Source organism: Uloborus diversus, chromosome 6 (genome assembly GCF_026930045.1).
Source record: "Uloborus diversus isolate 005 chromosome 6, Udiv.v.3.1, whole genome shotgun sequence".
Taxonomy (NCBI): Eukaryota; Metazoa; Arthropoda; class Arachnida; order Araneae; family Uloboridae; genus Uloborus; species Uloborus diversus.
In genome coordinates this window covers 621460-646428 of record NC_072736.1, presented here as the reverse complement: position 1 = coordinate 646428, position 24969 = coordinate 621460, and the positions used below count along the sequence as shown (strand labels likewise).

General features: G+C 33.6%; 2 protein-coding genes across 2 annotated transcripts in view; both read left to right on the top strand.

Annotated features, from left to right (window-relative positions):
- LOC129224135 (trafficking protein particle complex subunit 8-like) overlaps positions 1–14870 on the top strand; it is a 109031-nt gene extending 94161 nt beyond the window's left edge. The window contains exons 22-28 of the mRNA XM_054858550.1: positions 899–973; positions 1190–1242; positions 2418–2585; positions 3907–4008; positions 9098–9246; positions 11412–11501; positions 14508–14870. Coding sequence (XP_054714525.1) covers positions 899–973; positions 1190–1242; positions 2418–2585; positions 3907–4008; positions 9098–9246; positions 11412–11501; positions 14508–14763 — 893 coding nt within the window. The 3' untranslated portion in view covers positions 14764–14870. The remainder of the gene's footprint in view (positions 1–898; positions 974–1189; positions 1243–2417; positions 2586–3906; positions 4009–9097; positions 9247–11411; positions 11502–14507) is intronic.
- An 8895-nt stretch (positions 14871–23765) lies between these two features.
- LOC129224133 (FH1/FH2 domain-containing protein 3-like) overlaps positions 23766–24969 on the top strand; it is a 56443-nt gene continuing 55239 nt past the window's right edge. Inside the window, exon 1 of the mRNA XM_054858549.1 lies at positions 23766–23778. Within this exon, the coding sequence (XP_054714524.1) occupies positions 23766–23778 (13 nt within the window). The remainder of the gene's footprint in view (positions 23779–24969) is intronic.

The window sequence follows — 24969 nt, the reverse complement described above, 5'->3', positions numbered from 1 at the left end:
CAATCTTATTGAAATTTTCATATACCGCACAAAAAAAAAAGAAAAAAGTCTGCACAAAAACAGGTTTGAGTGCATAGTCTTGAGCAAAGGAGAGTAAGAGGGGATATGATCGAGTTATCTAAGTTTATTAAAATGGAGGATGCAGGGCCGGATTTAGGGGAGGGCTGGCGGGGCTACTGCCTCGGGGCCTCCACAACAAAGGGGCCCCCACAATAAAATTTTTACAAAATATCCTAACTTTCAAGAGTCCTAACCTTCACAAGAATATCGAATATAAATACATATCAAAATATTCGGATATATATCAAAGTATCAGATATTTTCGAAAATATGATGATCTTTTCGAACCCTGATTAGGAGCCTCCACTCCTTCGCTGCCCCGGGGCCTCCACACTTCCAAATCCGGCCCTGGGAGGATGTTAATGGACTACATTTCTGCACAGATGGCAAAGCTTTTGTTTTAAGCCTTTCAAACCCCAAGCTAATCTTGAAATTTAAGAAAAATGACTACTTCAACCGTGTTGTAGGCAATTGGAATAGTTTATTGGAAGCAGCTGTTACTTGCAATAGGGTGCATTGTCTTAAGAGGGCTATTGATATTGACTGAGAGTTGATAAATTGACTGGGACCAACCTATCTGGACCCAGAGCCTGTTGCTGGTCGCCACTTATGCATTTGTGTTCATAAAACTTTTCCAATTCAACCATGTTTCCTTATCCAAATTGCTTTGATTTAGTTAAGCTCACCTGGCAATTGTCTTGCAACCCAGCAAATCCTTAAAAATTTGTTTCTCAAAATTTTATTTCTGGTTATAAAATGAGTTTGATCTTTTGAACAGGTATGCGTTGGTCATTAGATTTTTTTTTTAATTCAAAGACATTTTTCTCCTTTTTTTTAGGTTTATCTGTGATACATCCCGATGAAATGCTTTTATTAACATTGAAGGCTATTGGCTTTGACCCCAAAACTACAGGTAATATCTCAGTTTTACTGTATTTTTTTCTGGCATTTTAATTGAAGTTAATTTTCTTTTCTGTACTTTTTAATTATTAGCAAAAGAGTTTTTTAGAGTGAAGTGTACATCTTTTTTTTTTTTTTTTGCTTGTTTAGTTTTTCTTGTAGTAATGATACTGAATACTCAAAATTTAGTGCTGATAGTCCTTAAACTCTGCTTTTTTTTATCTTTTAGTTTCTAGTCAAGAAGTAAGGGTATTTTCTCACATTCCTATGGGAAGAGTAGAAGTAAGTTAACAAGTTTTTGTTTTCTAATTTGTTTTAAATAGATTGCAGAGCATAGGGCTAAGTGTTTTATTTATTTTTATTTATTTATTTATTTTTTTATTTTTTCGAAAATGTGCACCGAAAATTTTTTTAAGAGCAAAATGTAAATTAATAAAATTGATGTAATATAAATGAAGTGTGAAATTTTCAAAGTATTGTGTTCAATAATTTTCAATTTTTTCTTCATTATTATTGTCTCTATAAATTATTTTCTACATAAATTTATTATTTTACAGCTTATTTATTTCTGTGTCAGTTCTTCACTACATTCCTAAGTAAATTTATGTCAAATTAACAAAAAAAAAAAAAAAAATTGTGCATACATTTAAGTTGTTGCTTCTAATTTTTGTTCATGCTTTTACTTATTTATTTTATTTTATTTATATTTATTTATTTATTTACTTTTGTGAACATTTATATTTTTAATTTCTCAGAATTCATATTGTTGTTGTTTTTTTCCTTTCCATAAATATAAAAAATGTGCCAAACATTTATCTGATTCTTTCTGGAATTAAAGGGGGAATTTACAGGAAGTTAAAGTGTTTTCTGAACTGGGCTATTCAGTACATGTAAAGTTGTGCTCATTAAATAAAAGGTTGGTCATTTTGCAGTTACCATGGGTACAGGAGATTGAAAAGAAATTCTCTCCTCTTCCTTTAGCCTTGTGTCCAACGGTGGTTTTGCCAACTCTTGACACTATCTATCAGTGGCTCAACTGTTTATTGTTGTTCTGTGTTAAAGGTAATGATGGTCACCTGCTAGATGATCCTTTACAAATGGACTTTCTTACTCTTTGTAATTTAAGAGCATAAAGAAAATATCCATGGCTGCTGTTTTGAAAATGAATATATAGGTCTTCATAACGATGAAGAGTGCAAAATTTATGTTAATGTAATGCAAGATGAAAATGATTTGATTTTTTTGTAGATTTCTAAAACATCGACTTCTTGCATATTTTATCTAATTTTTAAATTTTACTGACAATGGGTAAAATTTTCCCAGACAATTGTATCAGTGTTTGAGGATGCGTTTTACACATTAAAGTATCTAATATGTTGTGAATTTGAGATATTTTATGCAAATGATTTGAAATTTGTATGTATGATTGATATTTTTTTTTTTTTTTGCTATTTCAGGTTGATAGCAGTTCCACTCCATGCTCAGATTTCAGCCAAAAATCTGGTCTGGACCTGGGGGCTCTGTTATATGCTGATAATTCCAAGGGTGCTCTTTCAGTCAGAGATTGCAATAATAAACTCAAAACAGAGACTGACTTTATACTTCTTTTAGTGCTTATCTGGAAGGTTTGTTTTTCGTTTTTCTTAGTTCATTTTGTTGAACACATTCTGTCATGTTTTAGTATTTGATATGCATGGGGGGGGGGGGGGATATAACAGGGGAGAAAGAAGTGCTGAGAGTGGAATAAGAGTAATTTGGAGCTTTGGGACTTGTTTATTTCCTAACTTGGTAGCAACAGAAAAATACTGGTTACACTTTCTTTTTTAGTCCTTATGCTTTAATTAATTATATTTTAATGGGATTCTTAAGATTTCATTTTTTTGACAGATTGTTTTACATTTGATGGAAGTTTCAATGTTGTTTTACTTTTCTTGCAATTTTTTTAATATTTATGGAATTACTAATCGCTTTCAATCACTGAATTCATTTATTTAGCTAATTGTTTATATTTTAATGGATCTTTTAACCTTTCTTAATACCTTGTTTATTTAATTGACATAAAAGAGTGCTATTTTTTGCTTCATATCTTTCTATTACCCAATTCTTGAACGAGTCCATTGCAATGTAATAAAAATCATGTCATTGCGAATTTCTTCTCCATCTGTTTTATAACAAAAACATAGTTTTTATACATAACATAACTATGATTAGAGAAACATGTTTTTGCTGGGTTGCTTATCAAAATATTGCCGGAAGTGTTAGAAACTTATCTTAGACTTTGGGAGAGTTTTTTAAGTTTTTTGTTTCATATCTCAAAAACTACATACTTGCATCAGTAGTTAATAATTTAAAGAGCTTGAAATTATCTTCAAAAGGTGTTTTACTTTTATCGTAGCTTACAAGGTGCAGATAGTTTATTTCAAAGTTCGCAAACTTTTGAAAAACTGACTATTTTTAATTCTTGTTTTATTTTTAGGACTCGACAAAACGCCTACAAATCACTTTTCTCTTTAGATCCGACTCCAGTTCAAAATTCAAACTTTTAAATGAAATATATAACAGTAAGGACACTTTTTTAAAAATATTTTTGTCCACTTTAACTACTCACCATTTTACTTGCAAGTAAACTGTTTTTGGGTATGAAATGAAAACTGAAATATGCTCTGGAAATCCAAGAGAGTTCTGGCCATATCTTGATAGACTTCCCAAAGCAAACATATTCTTCACATCATAATTATGCATAAAAGTTGTTCTGTTTAAAATACTGATGGGGGAGGGGGGGGGGTAGACATTTGCTGGAACAGTCTAAAGTGGACAATATATAAGTCCTATTTTGTTGCATTATAATGCATTGTATTTTGTGAGCACAGGTTGCAAACTTTGTTTGAAATTAAATTTTTGCTGCAACAGTTTGTAAGATGGTTGTAACTTCCATCTTTTCTGTAGGCAAAAGTCTCAAGGAATGGTAAAGACGTTATCATTACTGGTCAGCATCATGTACCAATCCAAAATCTAGTGCCATCTTCAGTGCCAGTCAAGTCCCCTTCTGTGGATGTAAGAATTTTGCAGATTAAGTTATTGTTATTGCATTTTAAATTAGGTTGTTAAGTTAGTTATTGCTTACTAAGTTATTTTGTGAAAGCAATAAATCTTGGGAACTAAAGGCTTCAAAGTTGTAGTTTTGTTTTGCTATCATTCGTAATAGCAGGGACGATAATTGTCTGCTTTTTTGAGATACGATCTTTACCTTAATTAAACTTTTATTATTATTTTACAAGTTTTTTTTAATCAAATTTCTACAATTTTATGATAAAAAGGTAAAAATGTGTCACGGAAGCAAACTCCCAAATATTTTTGCCGAGCAGTGCTGACTGCAAGATTTATTTGGTAAAATAAAAACCAACTTAATCAAAATAGGATATTTGAAAAAAAAAAAAAAAAACTGTTCCTTTTATTATTTTACATTATGTTATCACTATGCTGTAATTTATATTTCTATGTATGATTAAAATAAAATGATTACCTTTTATTTAATTCAAAATAATTTGGACATGCAAAATGATAGGACTTTTAGAATGATGAAATAAAAAAAAAATTACCCTTTAAATATCGATTCTCAAAAAAATATATCCTTTAGATAGAAAATTTCTCATTGTAATATTTTTTTTTTTTCGTGTTTTTATGCTTGGAATTAGGGATTGGAATAGCGGACTAAAAAATCAATACCGGTATTTTTGAAAACATGATACCCGAATACCAGGATTAGAAATTTCTCAAAAAATATTCAATAGCATTTTGTTTTGTTGACATATTTTATAATTTTGTGCAAAAATTGTATTATTTATGCAAATGTATTATAAACACTTATAAAATGAAGGAACAAATGTCATAATAAAAAATCAATAATAGTAAGAAACATAATGCATCTATTGTCTCTAAGCCTGGAACACATTTTAGTGCAAAAACTTAATACAGTTAAAAAACTTTCTGAATTAACGCAGGTTGGTGGTATTGTTAACAGTGCATGATACACCTCCTCTAATTAGTACCTCTAAGTCTTTCACTTTCAAATAATTCGGTGTCTTGCGCAATATTTTTGGATAAAACATTTTGTGTGTGTGTGTTTCCTTTGAACTGTGTCTAGTATTATTACTATTACTTTTTGAATTTATAGCTAGTTGTAATTTCTCTTTGAGAGGTGGTACTTTTCTTATACTAACAACATCTTCAATGATTTCCTCTTATCAGGATAGGTTTGTGTTTACGTTATGGGGTAATGGCCTATGGTTTGAAATTTACGACGAACTTAACTAAATCTGATCTTTGTTAGTTTCTTTTATTCGTTTTCGTTTTTTCTTCACAATTCTAATTATGAAAATATCAGAAAATATGTTCCAGTTGATTCTGTCTTACCTCTCTGCAAATTTTCAAGATGCTATATAATTTCTAAATATTATCTTGCCAAGTATAAAGCTAGATATTGAGACAGGACAACAAGCCAACGCCAGCGACAAAAAATTACCGTTTGTTATACTAACAAGATTTTTTTTTTTTTGCTGAAATCCAGAACAGATGAGACAAATATTTTAAAAAAAAGTATTACTGCAATGGATGGTTGAAATAAGTTATTCATTGGACAAATTCATCCAAAATTACACTTGAAATTAACTTTCACAAAGAGGCAAGTGAGTGATCATAGAAATGCAAAAAAATAAAAACGTGGTGCACATAAGCGTACAAAAGTGGGCATTTATCTCACCATCTAGTAATGAAAATATAATTTTTCAATCTTTCCGCTACTTTTATTTAATGATATTCTATTAGTTTGCACATTTGAAGTCATGTCAATAAATTGATTGATTTTGGTTCTGTTTCATGGGGGAAAAAGAAATATTACATTTAAAATAAACATAGTTATCTGATTGGTTAAATTGAAAACTCCTTAATTAAAACTATTTATTATTTTCATTTAATACCGAAAATACCAGTATTTTACCTCTGCAAATACCGGTATATCAAAAGTGCAAAATAGCTCGAAATATCAGTATTCGGTATACCGGTTTTGCAATCACTACTTTGAATCAAAGTTTACTGGCAATAAGTGCTCAGTTTTGACAAAATAATGAGCAAGTAGTATGTTTTCACTGGTTAAAATTCAAGATTTTTCTTTTTGCTTTTGGAGGGAATAGTCTCCTTCAAACTTGATGAATTTCTGTCCAAAACATTTTCCTTCCTCGCCATTCTGCTCTGAAAAACAATCAGTTATTAATGATAATCAAATATCCCATCAACTGTAATAAAAAGTAAATCAACCATTCAAAGGTGCATGAAAAACGGAAGGTACTCTGAGCATGAGAACTTGCAAGTCAGACCCTGTAAACACTCTAGTGGGGTTGTCCACCACTATACATTAGTTTAATGCTTTGGAAAGTGAAAGCAATTTGGGACTTCTTTCCAATCTGCAAGCTGGATAGTGTGGTGGTTATGCTAAAGTTTGGGTTCAAACCAGGGGCGGCATTTCAACATTTCATTTGGGGGGTCGAGTTTTTTAAACATGAATTTTCTCAATATGGAATAAAATACCACTACTTTTTTTTTTAAGTAAGGTCATTAAAGAAATTCAAATTTCCACGCTTTTAATTTATTTTATAGTAAACTGTAACAGAAAAGATTTTGATACTGCTGTTTGTAAAGTAAATTTTTAATGTTCGATTTTTGGAATCCAGAAAAAAAGGAAATCTTGGTACTATATTCCGTCAATGTCCAGTGGCATGCTCTTGGCAGTATAGCTGAAGATGAAAGTCTTGCTTGTCCCATCATCCATCATGCACCAAAAAAAAAAAAAAATCTCTAACCTTCTGAGACACGAAAATGATCTTTCACAGTTAGCTGAGTTGATTGGAATCGGCGAAAAATAATTGAAGCTACAAAGTTATGTTAGAAAATGCATCTTTAAAAATTTTCTCTTTAAAAAAACCACGCAAGTTTAAAATTTGTGCTCTAGTCTTCATTTTTCATCATTGAAGTACACTGGCTCTTCACAAAACAATTCTTTTTGCTTCGTTCAACAACTTTTACATGTAACGGAAATATTTTATTTATCTTGTTCAATAACCTGCACATATAATACTGAACTTAGATTTATCACTAAATCTTGTGTTAATTTCATTAGAAACTGAATGAATCTATTATTTGATACAAAATATTGAGCCAAACATAGGACTTTGCATCATCATGTGAATTTTTGTCACTTTTTTAAATATTTTGTTAAATGGGTCTAATAATTCCAAATTAACAAGAAACTCTTAATAGGAGCTCAATCAAGAGTTCTAGCTTTAACTTTTGAATACCATTTTGTACCTCTCAGTTAAAGAAATACAAAAGTAAACCCAACAAAAGTATTTGTTGATGCACGAATTTTTTTAAAAAATAGCGTGTCTTTTGTAAGAAGTTTCCATGAAAGTATACAATGTATTGAATTGCTCAAATATGCCTCTTAACAGAAGGAATCAATGTTCAGTTGCTTTTGTCTGGACAGGTCTCGAATTTCATCAACTTTTACTAAAGATTGTCTGCAGATTTTTTTTTTTTAATTATTGCATATGATCACTGATTCGCGCGTTATGTGAATTGAATTTCCCGATTTCTTAATATTTTGCACAAAATATTTGGGGGTGCAACCGCCCCCTCTTGCTCCCCCTATTTGCCGCCCCTGGTTCAAACCAGCCGCAATCAGTGAATTTTCAAGATGCAGAAAATCATCAGCGTCCATTTCGCATTATTTTACAGGGTGTCCGAGAAAGATCCGTACAACTTCAGAAATTTATTGAAAAAGAAACAATAGGGTTACAGCGAAACTAATTAGTACATTAGATAGAATAACTCAAAAAGTTTTTTTCTTATAACTTAAGTTATTACCTTAGGAAATTTCTACATGACCCTTTCATAGCACAAACAATATCAAGACGATAATCCAATTCCATCCGCAACCGTTTCAGCATGCTAACATCAACAGTAGCTACAGCTGTTTGGATGTCTTGTTCCGCTGTGTTTGCGTATCGGATTTTGTTTCGATAAACCACACAACACATTGAGCTTTCTTCATGCGATCCGCCATTGAAATAACTGAAAGGCTTTAATATTCCTTTGCGTGACATGTAGCGCCATATATGGTCAGAAACATACTGCAGAAAAAAACGTTTTGAGTTGTTCTATCCAATGTACTAATTAGTTTCGCTGTAACCCTATTGTTTCTTTTTCAATAAATTTTTGAAGTTGTACGGATCTTTCTCGGACACCCTGTATAACAGATGAAGATCCCTGAAGTAGATATTTCGTCCATATGCTCTCAGCTGAATCAAATTCCTAATGCAGCGTTTCTCAAATTTTGTTATCCTTTTTCTTAAAAAAGATTCACATTGTGAGCAGGCCCGACGAGAGGCCTTGTCAGCCTAGTCAAGAACTAGGGACCCAGCCCTTATGAGGGGGGCCTGGTTCGAAATCGGTGTAGTATAAGTTTTATAATTCTTTATGGGTAAGGGGAGGGAGGGCAGGGCCGGATTTGGCAGTGTGGAGGCCCCAGGACAACGAAGGAGTGGAGGCCCCTAATCAGGGTTCGAAAAGATCATCATATTTTCGAAAATATCCGATACTTTGATATATATCCGAATATATTGATATATGTGTATACATCTGATATTTTCGTCCAGTGAAAGGATATTTTGTAAAAATTTTATTGTGGGGCCCCTTTGTTGTGGAGGCCCCTGGGCAGTAGCCTCGCCTGCCCTCCCCTAAATCCGACCCTGGTGAAGGGGGGGTCTGGAGACCAAGCTGACAAAAGGCTGTCTTTGCTCTTGGCATCCCTGATTATGAGCCTATGCTCCTTCACTGAATACTGAACTGGGTGTTTCAATTTCTAAGTGGTTGTAGCATCTACTGATAATAGTGGCACATAAAAATTTGGTGCTGCCCTTAGAGAATGCACTAGGTCTGATTCGATGTGACACACCGACACATCAGAAACAACTCCTTTCTATTCTGTTGGCCATTTTGTTAAAAAAATGTTTGAATGTGTCTGTGAATTAAATTTGATTGGTTATTTTTTAAATGGTTGTATGTATTTCTTTCATTGATCCAGCAGGTTGCTGACATCGCATTGCAACCTCCGGAGACAGAAGTAGAACAACTTCAACAGAACCATGTGCCTTCTGAACTGATGATAACAGCAATGTTGCAGTGTTCATTGAATCATCCTTTTAGTGTACAGCATAATTTTACAGTCAAAAAGTAAGTTGAAAATGACTTATTTGTTTTCGTAGAACCTATAAAATTCATATGGTTCAAATCTAAGGAGAAACCTAGTTTTCATTTTTGCTGGGACAAGTATTTTAGTTCTGGACTTCAACTGAAAAACCATTGAAGTTGAAGTCTTCCTTGGGGATTTCAGAAAATTTTGAGATTTAGTTTATTTATTTCAAGCTCCAACAATTGCGTTTTGAATCATTTTTAAAGTGTTTTATAGTTTTGTCAAATCTTCCCTTAATTTGGTAGTTGCTTTAAGGCTTTTTGGCTTTAAGCTATCTTAAAACAAATCTAAAGAAGTTCTTCTGCCCTTATATAAAAGTTTGGTAAGACCCCATTTGGAGTATGCTGTTCAGTTTTGGTCTCCTTATCTTAAGAAAGACATTAATGTATTGGAAAGGGTTCAAAGGCGGGCTACAAGGCTAATAAGTGGACTTTCCCACTTAGATTATGATTCCAGGCTTAGAAGGCTAAAAATGTACAATCTTGAGCAAAGAAGAGACCGAGGGGACATGATTCAGCTGTTTAAATTTATTAAAACGAAAGATGTTACGCGGATAAAGTTTAGCACTGAAAACAGGACAAGGGGTCATTGTTTTAAGCTATTTAAATCTCAGGCTAACATGGATATTAGGAAAAATTATTATTTTAGCAGGGTAGTGGAACCTTGGAACAGCTTACCGGAAGAGGTGGTAATGAGCAAAGGCGTAGACAGTTTTAGGAGGGCCATTGATCTTCACTGGGGATTGTAAATTGACTAGGACCAGTCTAGCTGGGCCCAGAGCCTGTTGCTGGTCGTCACTTTTGTATTTGTATTTATAAAATTTATTACACAAAATTTTCAACCATTTTTCGCCTTGATCAAAATTTGAGCATTTTGAATAAAACATTTTGTGATTAATGCAAGTGTAGTGACAAAAAAAAAAAAAAAAGAGTTGATTGAAATGTGCTGAGAATTTCTTTTAAAAACCACAGGTTACTTGTTCAAACATATGCTTACTAATATAACCTTGAGGGTCGCAGATCTGGACGAAATTCTGGATTTAGGTCAGTTCCCACTAGATATGAAGCCAGGTAATGTGGTTTGACTAATAGGCCCTAGTTCGGCTGCACCTGGGGTCCTAAGTTGCTACTTGAATCCAGAAGAGCAATGGTTTTTCATTTGAAATCAAACTTTTTTACAATTTTCCTACAAATACATTGCAGTATGAGCTAACCCAATGCATTCACAATATCGAATAAATCCACTCCTTCTGCATTGAACTGACAGGAGATGCGAGGCAAATACCGTGGTAAAGTTTCCGATTCCAATGAAAGCGCCATTGCAATTCCAGAGTCTTAGAACTCAGTCTGGCTCAGATGGCAAAAACTTGAGGATAATGAATCTGAAAAATTCCTGGATTGGGGTCAATTTGTACTCGAAATGAGCCATGGTAAAATATTTCAAGTGCATAGGCTTTAGTTCGGCGGCAAGGAGGGTCTAAATTTGCTTACTTGTCTCTAGAACTACGATACCGTTTTTGTTAGAATTTGAAGCTTTGGCACAATATTTGCTTTTAACATCTTTCACGTCTTTTGTTAGTTCAATGTTGGGGCGGGGGAATTTCTTCTATATTATGAATGCAATCAATTGCTTGATACTGTAATAAAGTGGAAAAAAAACTTCATATGAAAAACAATAACGTTTCTGGATTTAAATTAGCTACTTCGGACTCCCATTGGGGCTAAACTAGGACCTATGCAGTCAAACCACTTTACCTGGGTTCATATCTAGCACAAATTGACCTATGTCCAGAATTTTCTCAAGATCCGTGACAGTCTAGGTCATGCCGTTTGGTAGTTAGCAGAATTTGTTTTTGTGTATGTTGCTGCTTATAGTGTGTTGAAAATCATTGATAACTCAAAGCCAAAGTACTTGCTTTGAATTTCTTTATTTTGATAGCTAATAATCTAAAAATATGTTTCAATAAAAGTACTAAATTTATACTTTAAATGTGTGACTCAATAATTTACCTAATCCTCTTTCAATTTAACTTCAGTTTTCGTATTAATGCATCAGAATGTTTGAGCCTAAAGTTGTAGAGTTGATTGTGTATGTGTAGAGTTGATTGTGTATCTCTTATGTTTTTTTTTTCTTCTTCTTTTTACAGGACAGTTATAGTTCCTGTTGATTTTATTATTCGTAGCACAAGTGATGTTGAAATATCTGTAGTCTTAGATAATGCATCTCAGCATGATAGGTTTGTTTTTTGCCTTATCTCTTTTTTGCTTATTTGCTTACTTTTTTTTCCAGATTACTGTTGAAAGAGAGGGGAAAAAGGCATCTGTATCATATGTTATTTAAGTTTCCTAAAAATGTTTTCATTTCATAGGGAAGAAGTAAAGTTAAAGGTTGATCTAATAGATTAAAATATAATTGTTATTTAAAAGTCAAATACAGTAAAATCACCTAATGTAATGAATAATAAGTTTATTCTAATGTTTAGCCTTATCATGTGGTATCATATTATACTGTGCACATTATTTTTTATGTAAAAAATTTCTCTCTGGAAGTGTCCATATATGATGTCGCACTTTTTTCTACTACTTTGCCCGCCCCCACCCCCTTTGTCAATAAGTGTCACACTTTACCTTACTCTCTTCCAGGCCCCTCATTTCAAATTTTTTCAGGGGGAGTTTAATGATATGTACTCAATGCATATTATATTGAGAAAACACACAAATAACGCCTACGTATTTATAAATACGTTGATTTTTTGATGCCAGGGGGTGGGGGTCAAATGCTCCCTCTAGCATCCCTAAAAGACTGGCCTGACCCTTCCCCTTCCTTGCTCATGTCATGCTGTTTTTGCGTAGGCATAATGTTATTTAAAAAAAAGTGATGTCACACTTTTTGTTGTCCCTCCCTCCCTCCTCCTGGTCACAAACTGTCAAAACTCCCCCTTCAAAGTGTGACATTATTTGTAGGTAACCCCCCACCCTTCTTTTTTTTATGGATAAAAACAAAATTTGAATTAGTGTATGTAAAAAAAGAGCATTAAAAAGAATGACAAGCTTGATCTTAAATGTTTTTGCTGAAATTGGGACATTAGTAATGTAAAAGATTTTAGGCTAAAATCTTTCTCTAAAAGTTCTACTTGATTAGGTATTATTATTGTTTTTTTGAAGTTTTTTTGAAATGAAAACATTGTGACACAATTTTTCAAACATTAATAATGTTACATGTATTGAATTACTTAATTCATCTGAACCAAAATTGCTTAACGATTGTCTAACAAATCATGTTTATTAGTTGTAATGTCTGTATCTTTTCATGCACCCTTCTTCATCTCATTTATAACATGATTAGACTGTGCTGCATTACTACCATCAATGGTAAGAACTAATGCACGTAAATGAAATACCATTCAATCTATGAGAGCACTCATATGCTGATGTGCATTCATTTCAATGCTGCATTTTGGTATGTTACTTCCTAACGCAATGCAGTCAAATCACAAACATAATCTCATAGATAGCTTGGCATTTCACTAACATGCATTACTTCTACACATCAGGTATTCTATTGCAGTACCAAGAGGTGAACAGACCCTAATAGTATACTGTGTAAAATACCGTTTGCAATATTTAATGTTTAACGACTGGTTTAATAATTGTTGCTATATTCCGTGGACTAGGAGGATTTATAAAGTATTGTTATTATCTTCGTTCATGAAAAAGTAGAGGGTCCCCCCCCCCCCCAAAAAAAGGGTATGTAGTTAAACATTGGCTGAAAAAACCTTGATTTTGTTTGAGGTGAATCAAATGTCAAATATGAATCTCTTATTACGCAAGAAAATTCCATTCTCACTCTTCCGCATAACTGGCTTCGATATAAATTTTATCAAAGAGATATGATATAAATAATGAAGAATTTTTTATTTGAACAGTTTTTCTCGAAACTAAGCTATGCTAAATTAGAAGAAAGCTTTTTTTTTTGGTCCACCAATAAGAAAATTTATGAGTAGCAATGAAATCGGAGAAAATCGTAGATGGAAGGAAATAGCTTAACTTGTAGCATGTATGACATCTGAAAACCCAAACTGTTACACACGTTGCTAGTTTTATAAGATCAATAATTAATTTTTAAAAACAGATATTAATTTTACTGTGCATGTATTTGTTTTATAAGTGTTTGTAAAATTAGATAATATTAACAAATGTTTAATTTTTTGATACTGAGCTAAATGAAAAAGAACTTAGAAAAGAAATAGTAAAGTAAAAGTGTCACACATGTTTCAGTGTAATTGCCCTACTTTGTGATACAGTACCAGCCACTATAAAATCACTGGATTATAAAATCAGCCGCTTTTTAAAATCAAATCTAGATGAACAAAATCATTGCAATACCAAAACATGTTAAAACCATCCTTTAATAAAATCACTATCGCCATTTTATAAAATCAAAATTTGGGCATCGTACATAAAAAAAATTCATAAAGAAGAACCATAAAGTGAAGGAATTGGTCTTAGAAGATGAGGAAATCTCAGTGCCAAATTTGCCTCTTCAATGGATTTCAGAAAAGCGCTTGATGGCATACAATGCACTTTAGAGCAAAGAAGAAAATATAATGTTGAACGTTAGAAAACAATTAGTAAACTCGTAAACAGTATTGAACATTTACTCTCCAATTCTGTTAATCAAACTGCAATATGCCAATATTTTAAGACCCTTGTGTTAAAGAAAAGAAAAAAAAACCCCCTAATGTTCATGAAAATGACAACTGTATTTTGAAATACTTAAAACAAAAATAAATGATATAATGCATTTTGTTTTTTAAAGTATTTAAACTTCAAGTCTCATTTTTTTAAATGTAGGTAAGCCGGTTAATAAAATCAGCCGCTTTATGAAATCAAATGTCATGAGAACAAATGTGATTTTAATAAGCGGCGGTCACTGTACCAAAATATAAATGTTTTGGTTATAAACAAAAAGGAAAGGTAGAAAATAAAAATTTAAAAGAAAGGGAAGCGGAAAGGCAGGGACAAAAAAAAAAGTTTTTTTTTTTTAATTTGTATTCATTTTCCTTTATTCTGAATTATTTAATTTAAACAAATAAAAAAGGAAAGAAGTGACATACTGGGCATTGAATTTGAAAGACGGCATTTGTGAAAATTGTTCGAAGAATAATCCATGTGCTTTTTTAAAACTTTGCTTCTATAACTGTTGCAAACTCTGATTTCTTTTACATTTTTCTTTATTGCAGCAGCCTTCCACCCTTCAGTCCAGACGGAGGCTTCGGCAAGATGTCTCGCGGGTTCTCTTGGGTCTCTGGTAGCAGAAGAGAGGTGGCAGTGAAGCCCCACGCCACCATCCACCTCCCCCTGAGGGCGATGTTCTGTGCCCCCGGAACCTACAACTTAAACAGTCTGAACTTACTCGTTAAATTTGGGGAGAATGCACAGTGCTTCTACACCCTGCCTGCCTATTTAATAATCATCAATCCATGTGATACCACGTAGCGAACGATTATATCTAGAACTCGTTTGAAGATTAAGCTCCGTTTGCCGGACTCGGGAGTCCGATTCTCGTGGCCCTAGTCTGGCTTCACTTGGTCCGATTCACTTAACTTCGCATGAATTGCCTTGTTCACTTGGTAATTTCATTGGTAAATCTGCTTTGTTTCTGGAAGTTTCCACAGTAACAGTAACAATATTTCATGGAGTAAACAAATTTGAGTAGATAAACTAGGTCTATGTTAAAAAGGACAGGAAATTGAAGCTGAAATTATGGGATACATCAGTGCAAAAATGGGTGGGGTTATGATAATGTGGTCGCTTTGCAAGAAGAATGGTTAGCTACAATCTCGCGAAGGGACCGAATAAAGTAGCTGTTGGATTGGTTTGCATTTTAATTTATATTTTAATGCAATTTCAGAAACATGCATCATGAACTTGCAAAAATATCTAAGTTTAAATTAACTGCCAATTGAGATTCAGTAATGCAATGTTTTAAATCAAAAATTATCCCAAGATCTTTAGCAAGAAGCTTAGGATCTTAGGATACATCAGTGCTACTACCGGCTTCAATTTCCTAGTATAACATGTCCTCTATATTATTCTTTGCAATATTTAATATTTTTTCATTTAACAAAAGATGTATGACCTACATCCATTACCGAGTCAAATTATTAATCAAATATTGTTTTTGAAAATCTTTCAAATTGAATTGTAATATATGGAAGTTGAGTCCAAGTTCTTCATAAGGATAATGCAATGAAACAAGGATCTAACGTATTTGAAATATGTGTAGGGTGCTTTGTGCGCCACTTGATACTTCTGTTACTGTGGAATTGTTCCTGCTAGGCCATATAAGCTGGTGAAATGATCCGCTGCTGAAATCTCTAGACTGTCCGAGTAACAAATGTTACCTATTTTGTTACCAAGGGAACAAAGGGCTAATTTACACAGAGTGAAATAAACCAGACTGCTTGAATTCAGATTAGGATCCTCGGAAGTTTGTACATTTCAGATTGCATCTCTGCAATATGGCTCTTCATTCTTTGGTGTTCATAATTTTGTCTGAAGTCACAGAAGGAAGGGCGTGTTTTTGCAGGAGGATGTTGATTGTATAAAGACTGTTGATCAAATTTAAAGTCAAAATAGATTGTAATTACTCATATTTGATGTAACTGAATTTTATTGAAGCTCTAATTTTGTATTAAGTATGTTGAAGTTTGTATTTTATGTTTTACTCTATGTTACGAAATTTTAAATTAATGAATAGCCTGTGATGAGGGGAGAAGACTAAGTTATGCTTCATTTTTTGGGGCTGCAGCCTAAATTTACTGACAAAAAAGGCTTTTAATTATGAAGGGCTTTTAATGGGGAGTTTGAATCTTGCCAAATCTTTTCCTGGTAAGTGCTCATGACTAGCGCTCTTCTTATTTTGTCTTGCCTACAGTGGCAACCGAGGTGACTCTATTAGACAAAAAATTCAGCGAGATTCAGAGTGTCATGGAAAGCCTTCATTATTAAAAGTCTCCCGATATATCAATCACATTCATTAAATTCAAGTTTTGTGTGATGCATAAACTGTTTATTTTTTAGGTAATGTCTTATATGTCTCATCATTATTGTTTTGAAAATTTGTTTTAAGTGCTGTTGTTAAAAGTCTGGAAAATAAAAAATATTGGATTTTGTTGTTAAACAGTTTTAAATTAAAGAATGAATTTTGTGGTTTTGTCCTTAAATTTAATTTAATTTTGTAAAAATGGTTTTATTTTATCTTCTTGGATCCTTAAATTTTAAGGTTTCAAGTTGTGACAAAAAATTTTAGCTCTTGTTCTTAATCCCATAATGCTTTCTTTAGAGGAATGTACAAGTTCATATCAGAGGAATCACAAGCTTTAGAATCAATACAAATTCTATGTATGATCTAGGAATTAATTTAAATGTATTTTTGCTTACACAGAGCAATGCTACAAAAAATCACATGACTTCAAATGATTCTCAACGGTCAAGTCCTTACATTTTGAGTGAAATACAATCCTGTCCTTAAATGATTTCCATTCATTTAAAATTTCCATTTATTAAATAATAGCTATGAATATATGAGGCAGTGAGAAGCAAAGGGGTGGAAGTATCAAAATTGAAAATTTGGAGATCACCAGTACAAATGGTAGGTGAACCCCTCCTCTTTCTCGGGGCAAGAGATGGTACTAGTAGCCCTGGTAGGTGCTGCTATACAGCATGATTTAGAAACACTTTTCAATGAAAGCCTACCTAGGACCTTATCTTTAAACGTGTTTTACTCAAAACTTGAAAATGTCCACTAACATCCCTTTCCTTTTCACTCCCTCATATGATGTTTAATATGTTTTGTATGCGATAGTCAACATTTATTTCATGCTAGAGGGATTGTTAAAGTACAAAGTGGAATTTTAATAATGCATTACATATGAATCAGCCATGGTATCTAGCAAATGAAGTTTTTTTTAATTTAATTTTTTTTTTATAGTTTATAAAATGATAAGAGTAAATGTGGTGCAGAAATTTAATGCACCAATTTTGTTTGCTTCAGGAAAAGAAAGAATAACTCTAGTCTACAAAAAAGTACATTTCTTTGTCACATGATGAAAAATACCTAATCTTTGCATAAAATGACGAACAGAACTTAAATATGTAAACGGATTTTCTTCATCGCCCACATATTTTTTGTGACACTCAGCTAAAGTTCCAAAAAATGTGTATATTCACATGTAGGATGAATACTCAGTTTTATAAAAATCAAAAATTTCGCTATTCTTTTCTTTCTATATCAGGTACCTCTCTTTTAAATGTCCAGTAATAATACGTAAGCATTTGTTCACTTCGACTAGGGGAACCCCTGAAGAGATACCTTCTTTAGGATTTAAACCAACTAATACGTGGAAATTCTGGTTTAAGGTATTGAAAATTCTCTGCCCTTGTTTCTTTCTTATTTTCTCTCTTTTCTTTTTAATTTTCTTTCTTTCTTTTTTCTTTCAACTTTGACATCAACCAAAAATGTTTAAAAATCTTTGATTTTTAATCTGGTGAAATGAGTGCAAGTTCTGTTATTTTTCTTTTAATGATTTATGTATTATGTTATGTAAAGACATATTTTCACATATCCAACTATATATGAACTATTATGTATAAATATTACAACCCTTATTTCAGAGGGGAAAATGCCTTATTTTGAATGACCATATGACTATATCAACAGTAAATTCTTTGATACCTGTAAGTACCACAGGACCAGCTAAACCTTTGAATTATTGGTAGTTCAATTTATGAAAAGTTCTCAGAGCCTTCTTGGAACCTAATGAAAACTTTCAGACATAGGAATATTCAACTTGTAAGGCTCTGAGTTAACGCGAGTTGACTGTAGTATGTAAAAATGCCAAAGACAACAAGTTTACTATAGCTCAGTACTAGTCATTCAGGATAACTTTTGATTCTGTTTTCAACTGTGCCACTCACATTCAATAGTGTTCAACTCCTGAAGCTTTGTATAGTTTTCCAAAATCAAGAAATAGTAATTACATTATGTTGTAGAAGAAAAAAAAAACAACCCTTCAACATGCTTTTGACACCATTCTTGCTCATTCTTATTTAGAATGACCTCCAAATTCAAATAAGATCACCATCCCCCCCCCCCCCCCCCGGCCCATTATTTATTTATTTTTTTTTTTTTGTGGCGAACAACATTTTAATCTAGTACCCTAACTAACAGGCCCACCATTTCAAATGTTTATACAGGGTTGTCATGCCACATGGAAACCAGAAGAAACAGGAAAAACACTGGAAATTAAAAAAAAAAAAAACACAAAAATTCAGGGAATTTTGAAATTTTCCTCAAAAACCTGGAAAATTCAGGGAAATTATATATTTTTTAAATTAAAGTTGCAAAAATCAATGCCGAAATGTATAAACTACCAAAAAATAAATAAATAATAATAATAATGATAATATTAATGAAGTTAAAAAATTAAGTAAAGTAAAAAATTGTAATTTAGCTTTTTTTTTCCTTTTCAAAGTAAATATTAAAATGTTGATCATAAAACAGAATCTTTTTTTTTTTTTATTTACCATGCATCTTGAATTTCTTGATAATTTAATTTAGTGTATGAAATAAGTCATCAATAGTCATTGTTTTGCTTAATTTTTACACTTTTAGGTTTAAGCAATGAATGATTAAGAAAAGGTTTTTTTTTTTAAACTTCCGTAAATATACTCAATTACCTTACTATTATTTCAACTATTATGAATTCTTATTTATTTCCCCTTATTTATTTATTTTTTGTAGTCTATTTTATTCCCTGTGGTGAAATTATTAAGATATCAATGTTATTTTTCAAACATCAGTGTTCACTCGTTTGTAATGTTCCATTTTTATACAGGGAAAACACAGGGAATTTTTTTTCCAAAATTGAGTGGCCACCCTGTTATAGTGTGGGGAGGGGGAGGCAAAGAATACCCTTTGAGACTTTCTGCCTTGCTCTACCCCCAGATATCTCAAGGAACTAGGACTAGGGTGGGGGGCAAAGGGTCTATGCAACTTTTATCGAGAAAACTACAAAACCCCCGCCCACTTATATGTAAAAACGTTAGTTTTTCAAAGCTCGCAGGAGGGGGGGAATTGACCCCAACAACCAACCCCAGACAACCAAATCAATTGCCCAAACCTTCTTGAAGTAATAAGAAGGCATCCACCTGTGTTTTAGATGTCCCCTCCACAGTTGAAACATTGGTGAATAAAAGGATTAAACATTTGCTCCCCTGAAAGTCTTCCAATAATCAGAAGAAAAGGGCCTGATTTACGTTTCTGTATGGTCTCAACTTAAAAATACATTTTAAAATTAGTAATTTATTAAATCGTCCCATGTGATAAGCATAAAATTTTCTTTTTTCTTTTACGAAGAAAGTTTGAAGATTGAACTAGGTCATGAGCCCCACTTCCTTTTGGCTATGTTGCTGTACTCCACACATAGTCCTACTGAATCTACCATTTCTTGCTTCTCTAAAACGTTTGATATTGCTGTGAAATTTTACCTATGAACGAGAGGGGGGGGGGGAAATGGAAATATTAATGTGGGAAATCTTGATTCTTTTTTTTTTTTTTCTTTTTTCAAGCTACCATTATACTCTTAAATGTGTTATGTTCCGAATTTTCGTGGTATATGTTTCATTTTAAGAAGTAATTCTTATATAGGAATGTAACATTGATTATTTTTCCAGACTATTTGTAATTAAATATTTATGTAGATAACACCTATAGAAGAATGTTTTTAATATGTCGTAATAAAATTTTCTGCCCCAAGATCAGTTGTCTTGTATTTTCATTCATTTTGTTAAACTTAATGACACTGCCTAGGAGTTACTTAACATCTATCTCATAATAAAGTTAGCTTTGAATGTGTTCCGAGTACTGGAAGATGAAAAAATGCTCATATACAAGGTAAGTCTAAATTCTTGGGGAAAACTTTGAGGGGTGTTAGATGGGAGAATAAGAAGCAAGAATCATCTTAGAACATATGATCACAAACGCAATGCTGACAGGCTACATGCACACAAAGATAGAAACTGATGTTCCACAAAGGTCACAAATTTATTACACAAAGACAATTTTACACAAAATTTAATTTTTAAGAAAGCTTTAGAGCAGTTGGTTAATGTTACGACCTGTAGTAGCTCTAATACACTCCTCGCCAGAGTCGACGATTGGGACTCAAAAGTAAGGGGGGGGGATCAAAAAAAAAGAAAAAAAAAAACTGAAAGCCATAGGACTTTCATCGGCAGCAAAAAAAAAAAAAAAAGAGCTGATGTGTGCATCACATGACTTCCTTTTACTCCAATTTAATAACATTTTCTTATTGTTGGCAGTTTTAATGTGATTCAATAGTTTACTCTCTAAATATCACCAACAGTGGCCAAATTAAAACCAGATTTAAAAAAAAAATTTAAATCGCCTAATTTATCGCCAAGTTGGCGACAAAACTTGGCGACCAAAAGACTGGCGATATACCGCCAAGTATCCGTCAAATTATAACACCACTTGACTTTACATCGAAATTAACAATGATTTCTCCCCAAAAAGGGGCAAAAGACCCCCTTTGAAGCATCCAAATGCAACCAAAAAGGGAGGTGCACAACTAGACCCCACTAGGAGTCTAAATACCAAATTTCAACTATCTAGGACATTCCGTTCTTGAGTTATGCGACATACATACGCACAAGGGCGGACTGGCTGACTTAGGCTCAGTCGGCAAATGAACATTTTGGCCCACCTATGTAAATTTAAAATGTTCCGGATCTCGATTCTTCAGATTAAATCAAAGACATTAAAATAACGCCAGTTACTATTCTCTCTTTAACAGGGGTGCCCCCTAAACCACGAAGCCCCCCCAAAAAAGAGGAAAATATGCCTTAAAAACCCTCCCCTAAAAATTTCATTGGCGCAGTCTGCGCCATGACCCCCCCCCCCCCCCTAGAGGTGGGCACCTCTACCTTTAAGTTTTTAAATCGAGCTTTAAAGTTCTGAAAAAAGAAAAGTTTGAAACGTAAAATAAAGCTAACACTTGAAATACACCGCCAGCTCAGTCATTTTCCAGCGAGGACTGCAGTTTCGGGCTTATTAGCACTCATCAGACCGGCATAGGAAAGTGACTGAGCTGCAGATGGAAAACCTCTTAAGGAAGCCAAGAGTGTGAAACAAACTGGTAGCTAATATAGAATTAGCAGACCAGACGAGTGACCGAAGCAATGGTTCGGCTCAACTCGAAGATTGAACGCGAGGCAAGGTATATTCAGTAAATTACCGCCCATTACCCAGGGCTAAAACAAAAATACGTGAAATACACCGCCAGCTCAGTCATTTCCAGCTGAGGACTGCCTGTATATACCTTGCCTCGCGTTCAATCTTCGAGTTGAACCGAACCATTGCTTCGGTCACTCGTCTGGTCTGCTAATTCTATATTAGCTACCAGTTTGTTTCGCACTCTTAGCTTCCTTAAGAGGTTTTCCATCTCCAGCTCATCACTTTCCTATGCCGGGATGATGAGTGCTAATAAGCCTGAAACCGCAGTCCTCGCCTGGAAATGACTGAGCTGGCGGTGTATTTCACGTATTTTTGCTTTAGCCCTGGCTAAAGGGCGGTAATTTACTGAATAAAGCCAACACTGACACATTTTTTAGGCTGTTATTAGTCTGAAAAGGCACATCTTTAGGCTTCTATACTGAACATAGGAAGGACACGGGGAAAAAGAGGAGGAATCATGTAAATTCTCCGGAAATTTTTCGAAAATTGTTAATCTATATAGGCATAATGGGAAAAGAATCGGGAGAAGGGGTTCCAGTTCCCTTCCAAGCGATATTTTCAAAGTTGATGTCAAAAACCTTAATTTTACAATTTTCGGTAACGTTGAGGAGAGGGAAAAGAAAGGGTTCCCCCACGATTTTGTTTTCTTAACTTTTTTTTTTCAAAATTTTTTCATTGAAGTCTATTTTAATCTATCTTTGTTTACAATAGAATGTCAAGGGCTCTTCCCAGAAATTCTCCGAAATGGAAGTTTTAGAAATGCAATTTTAGGTTACCCTTGGTAAAATTAATGAAACGACGAAGCATCGGGACCTCTCTACTAAAACGTTTCGACTTTGAACTATTTAAAAATGCAAAAATTATCATTGGTTATATTTGAGAGAGGAGGAGGCACAGTGATTTCATTTGGAAGCATTTAGGAACTGAAGTATATTCTACCCAATTTTGAACTACATTTCGTTATTATAGGGAATCCTGCGACTCTCATTCGTAATTTTTCGATATTGAAATTTTAAAAACATAATCTTATAATATGTTTAAAAACATTAAAAGTAAAGGGGAGAGGTTTCCCGAGAGTTTCCCCAAAGTTTTTTTTAGGAGGGATTCGTGTCCTTCCGCTTTTAAGCTAACCTTTGGCCCCTAACTTGATCACCCCTCCTAGCCCCATAAAAGTTTAAACAAAATTTCACAAAAGCGAATTTTTTTTTTCAAAAGATAAAGATTCACGCAAGCCTGTCCTAGAAACGTCGATCTCTCGTTTCAATAACTTATCCACAAGAATCTGATAAGAATGTATCTTATTTTTTTTTTTTTTTTTTTTTTACATTACCTTTAAAACTAAAGTTAGAAATCTTTTCAATATTTTAAAAATAATTACTATGGAAAACACTTTGTATGTGCCTAGAAACCAAAAAGTAAAATAAGCACCTTTTGTGTTTTACGAAATTTCTCTTAAAAAGTACCCCCTTATCTGAAACCGCACTGCCCCTTTTTTGGTCTGGGGGTAACATTAGGCATATTTTTCAGAAACTGAAATCAATTTTAGGCTATAGTGCTGATAAAGGTTTACGGATCTTTCCCACTAAAATTTCATATAGCGAAATTTTAAGCTGCTGTCTTTAGTGACTTCAAGGGAATGGCGAAGGTTCGAAGTTCCAAAATTTTAAAAGTATTTTTTTACTGGAAGAGCATGCTTAAAATATAGAAACTGACCATTTTTAAAATAATTTGCTTAAGTTTAATATCTTTAAAAAATTACTTAAATCGGTACGCATTCACTCTTTACGCTTCTGAGGATGACATCACAAATGATGAAATGCCATCAGTGTCGCCATTCACAGAGCAAAATATCTAATTTGCATCTTTACCCACTTGTATTGGCAACGATATGGTTGATAGCAAGCGTAGATTGCAACTTCAATTCGCTTCTTGATTATCATAACGTGGAAACGTGGTAGAAAGATGCGCCAAAGAGCATCATTTGTGACGTCATCAAGACCACGCCTTGTTTGAAAAATCGGGCATTTAAAAAAAATTAATTAAAAAATAACTGTTGGAAAAATAAAAATATTTCCTGGGTTCATGTTTTGTTTTTTTTTTTTTTTTTCCGCTTATTCTATCAATATTCAGTGACAAAAAATACTACTTTTGACTGAAGGAAACAACCCCATTGAGGGCCTTGATGCAAGAGCCAGGTAAGTCCTGACTCACTCATTTTTGGTAAGAGTGTTCAAACGGACACTTAACATCAGTGTCGTTAGAAAGGCTAATATCTTTCCCGCATTATTTACTAGAAAGCAGAGGTCAGATCTTACATTTGTGTCTCGTTGTTGCACCAATCGGAACTTCTATATTCTCCACAAGTAAAAATGAATTAAAAAAAAAAAAACAAAAACAAACAAAAGTTTGGACTAAACTGGTTCTTGCAGCAAAGTCCTCAATTGTAGGCTGAGACCATCGTTGGTGATTTTAGGACTACAAAGGGATATCATACCTGAAATAGCTTAGGTAACGGGTTACCGAGGTCCCCCGTTAAGTATAAATCTGGCCCTGATTACAACTAGTGTTGCTTAAAAAAAACAAAAAAAAAAAACGAAGAAGAAACCTTGCTCCTCCCCCCCCCCCCTCGGAACTCAGTCCTAAATCCGCATTTGTTCAAGAGCTCTTTCTTCTAAATCGAAATTTCGTTCTGTTTCAGATTCAGTTTATCGTATTCCAGACTTGCTTTCCCGTATGCGATTCTGAGATGAAAATAATACTCGTATAGCGATAATTTACAATAGAACAATGAAACGTCTTGCCAACTGACAGTATTTAGTTGAATCTGTCACAACCAGTGAATACCAGGGACCTTCACAGAAATTTTGGGGTTCGTCACAAATGACTTCTGCGGCCCCCCCCCCCCCTCTATCTTGCTTACCACTATGTCATACATTTCACACCTCATTTAAAAATCTTGGACCTCCTTCGGGCTCGGAACCGGACCAACAAGTGTCCCCCTGCTCATGAATAAACACCCCAAAGCTTGGCCCGCGCATTCATAGCAGGGCCGGGACCGCTTTGTCTATAATGGTGCAGGCTCCTTCAATTTTTGTTAATAGACGTACAAATATGTTTTAACGCTCTTTTTTTTCGTCTCGGGCCCTTTTTCAGGCCGCGTCGGACCCCATTTTCTCTGGCCTCCTCCCGTTTCCTCAAAGTGAGAGGCATGGCCCCCAGAACTTTAAAAATGAGAGAAAGTTGATACGAGAGGAAAGTATTCGCACGTGTGAATTTCGGCTATTTCTTTGGTCCCTGCTTAAGATGGAAAAAAAATAAACCCGTTTTCAAACGCTTTTTTCAGATAGAGTAAACTAATTAAATTTTTTAATAACACTTTATTAATT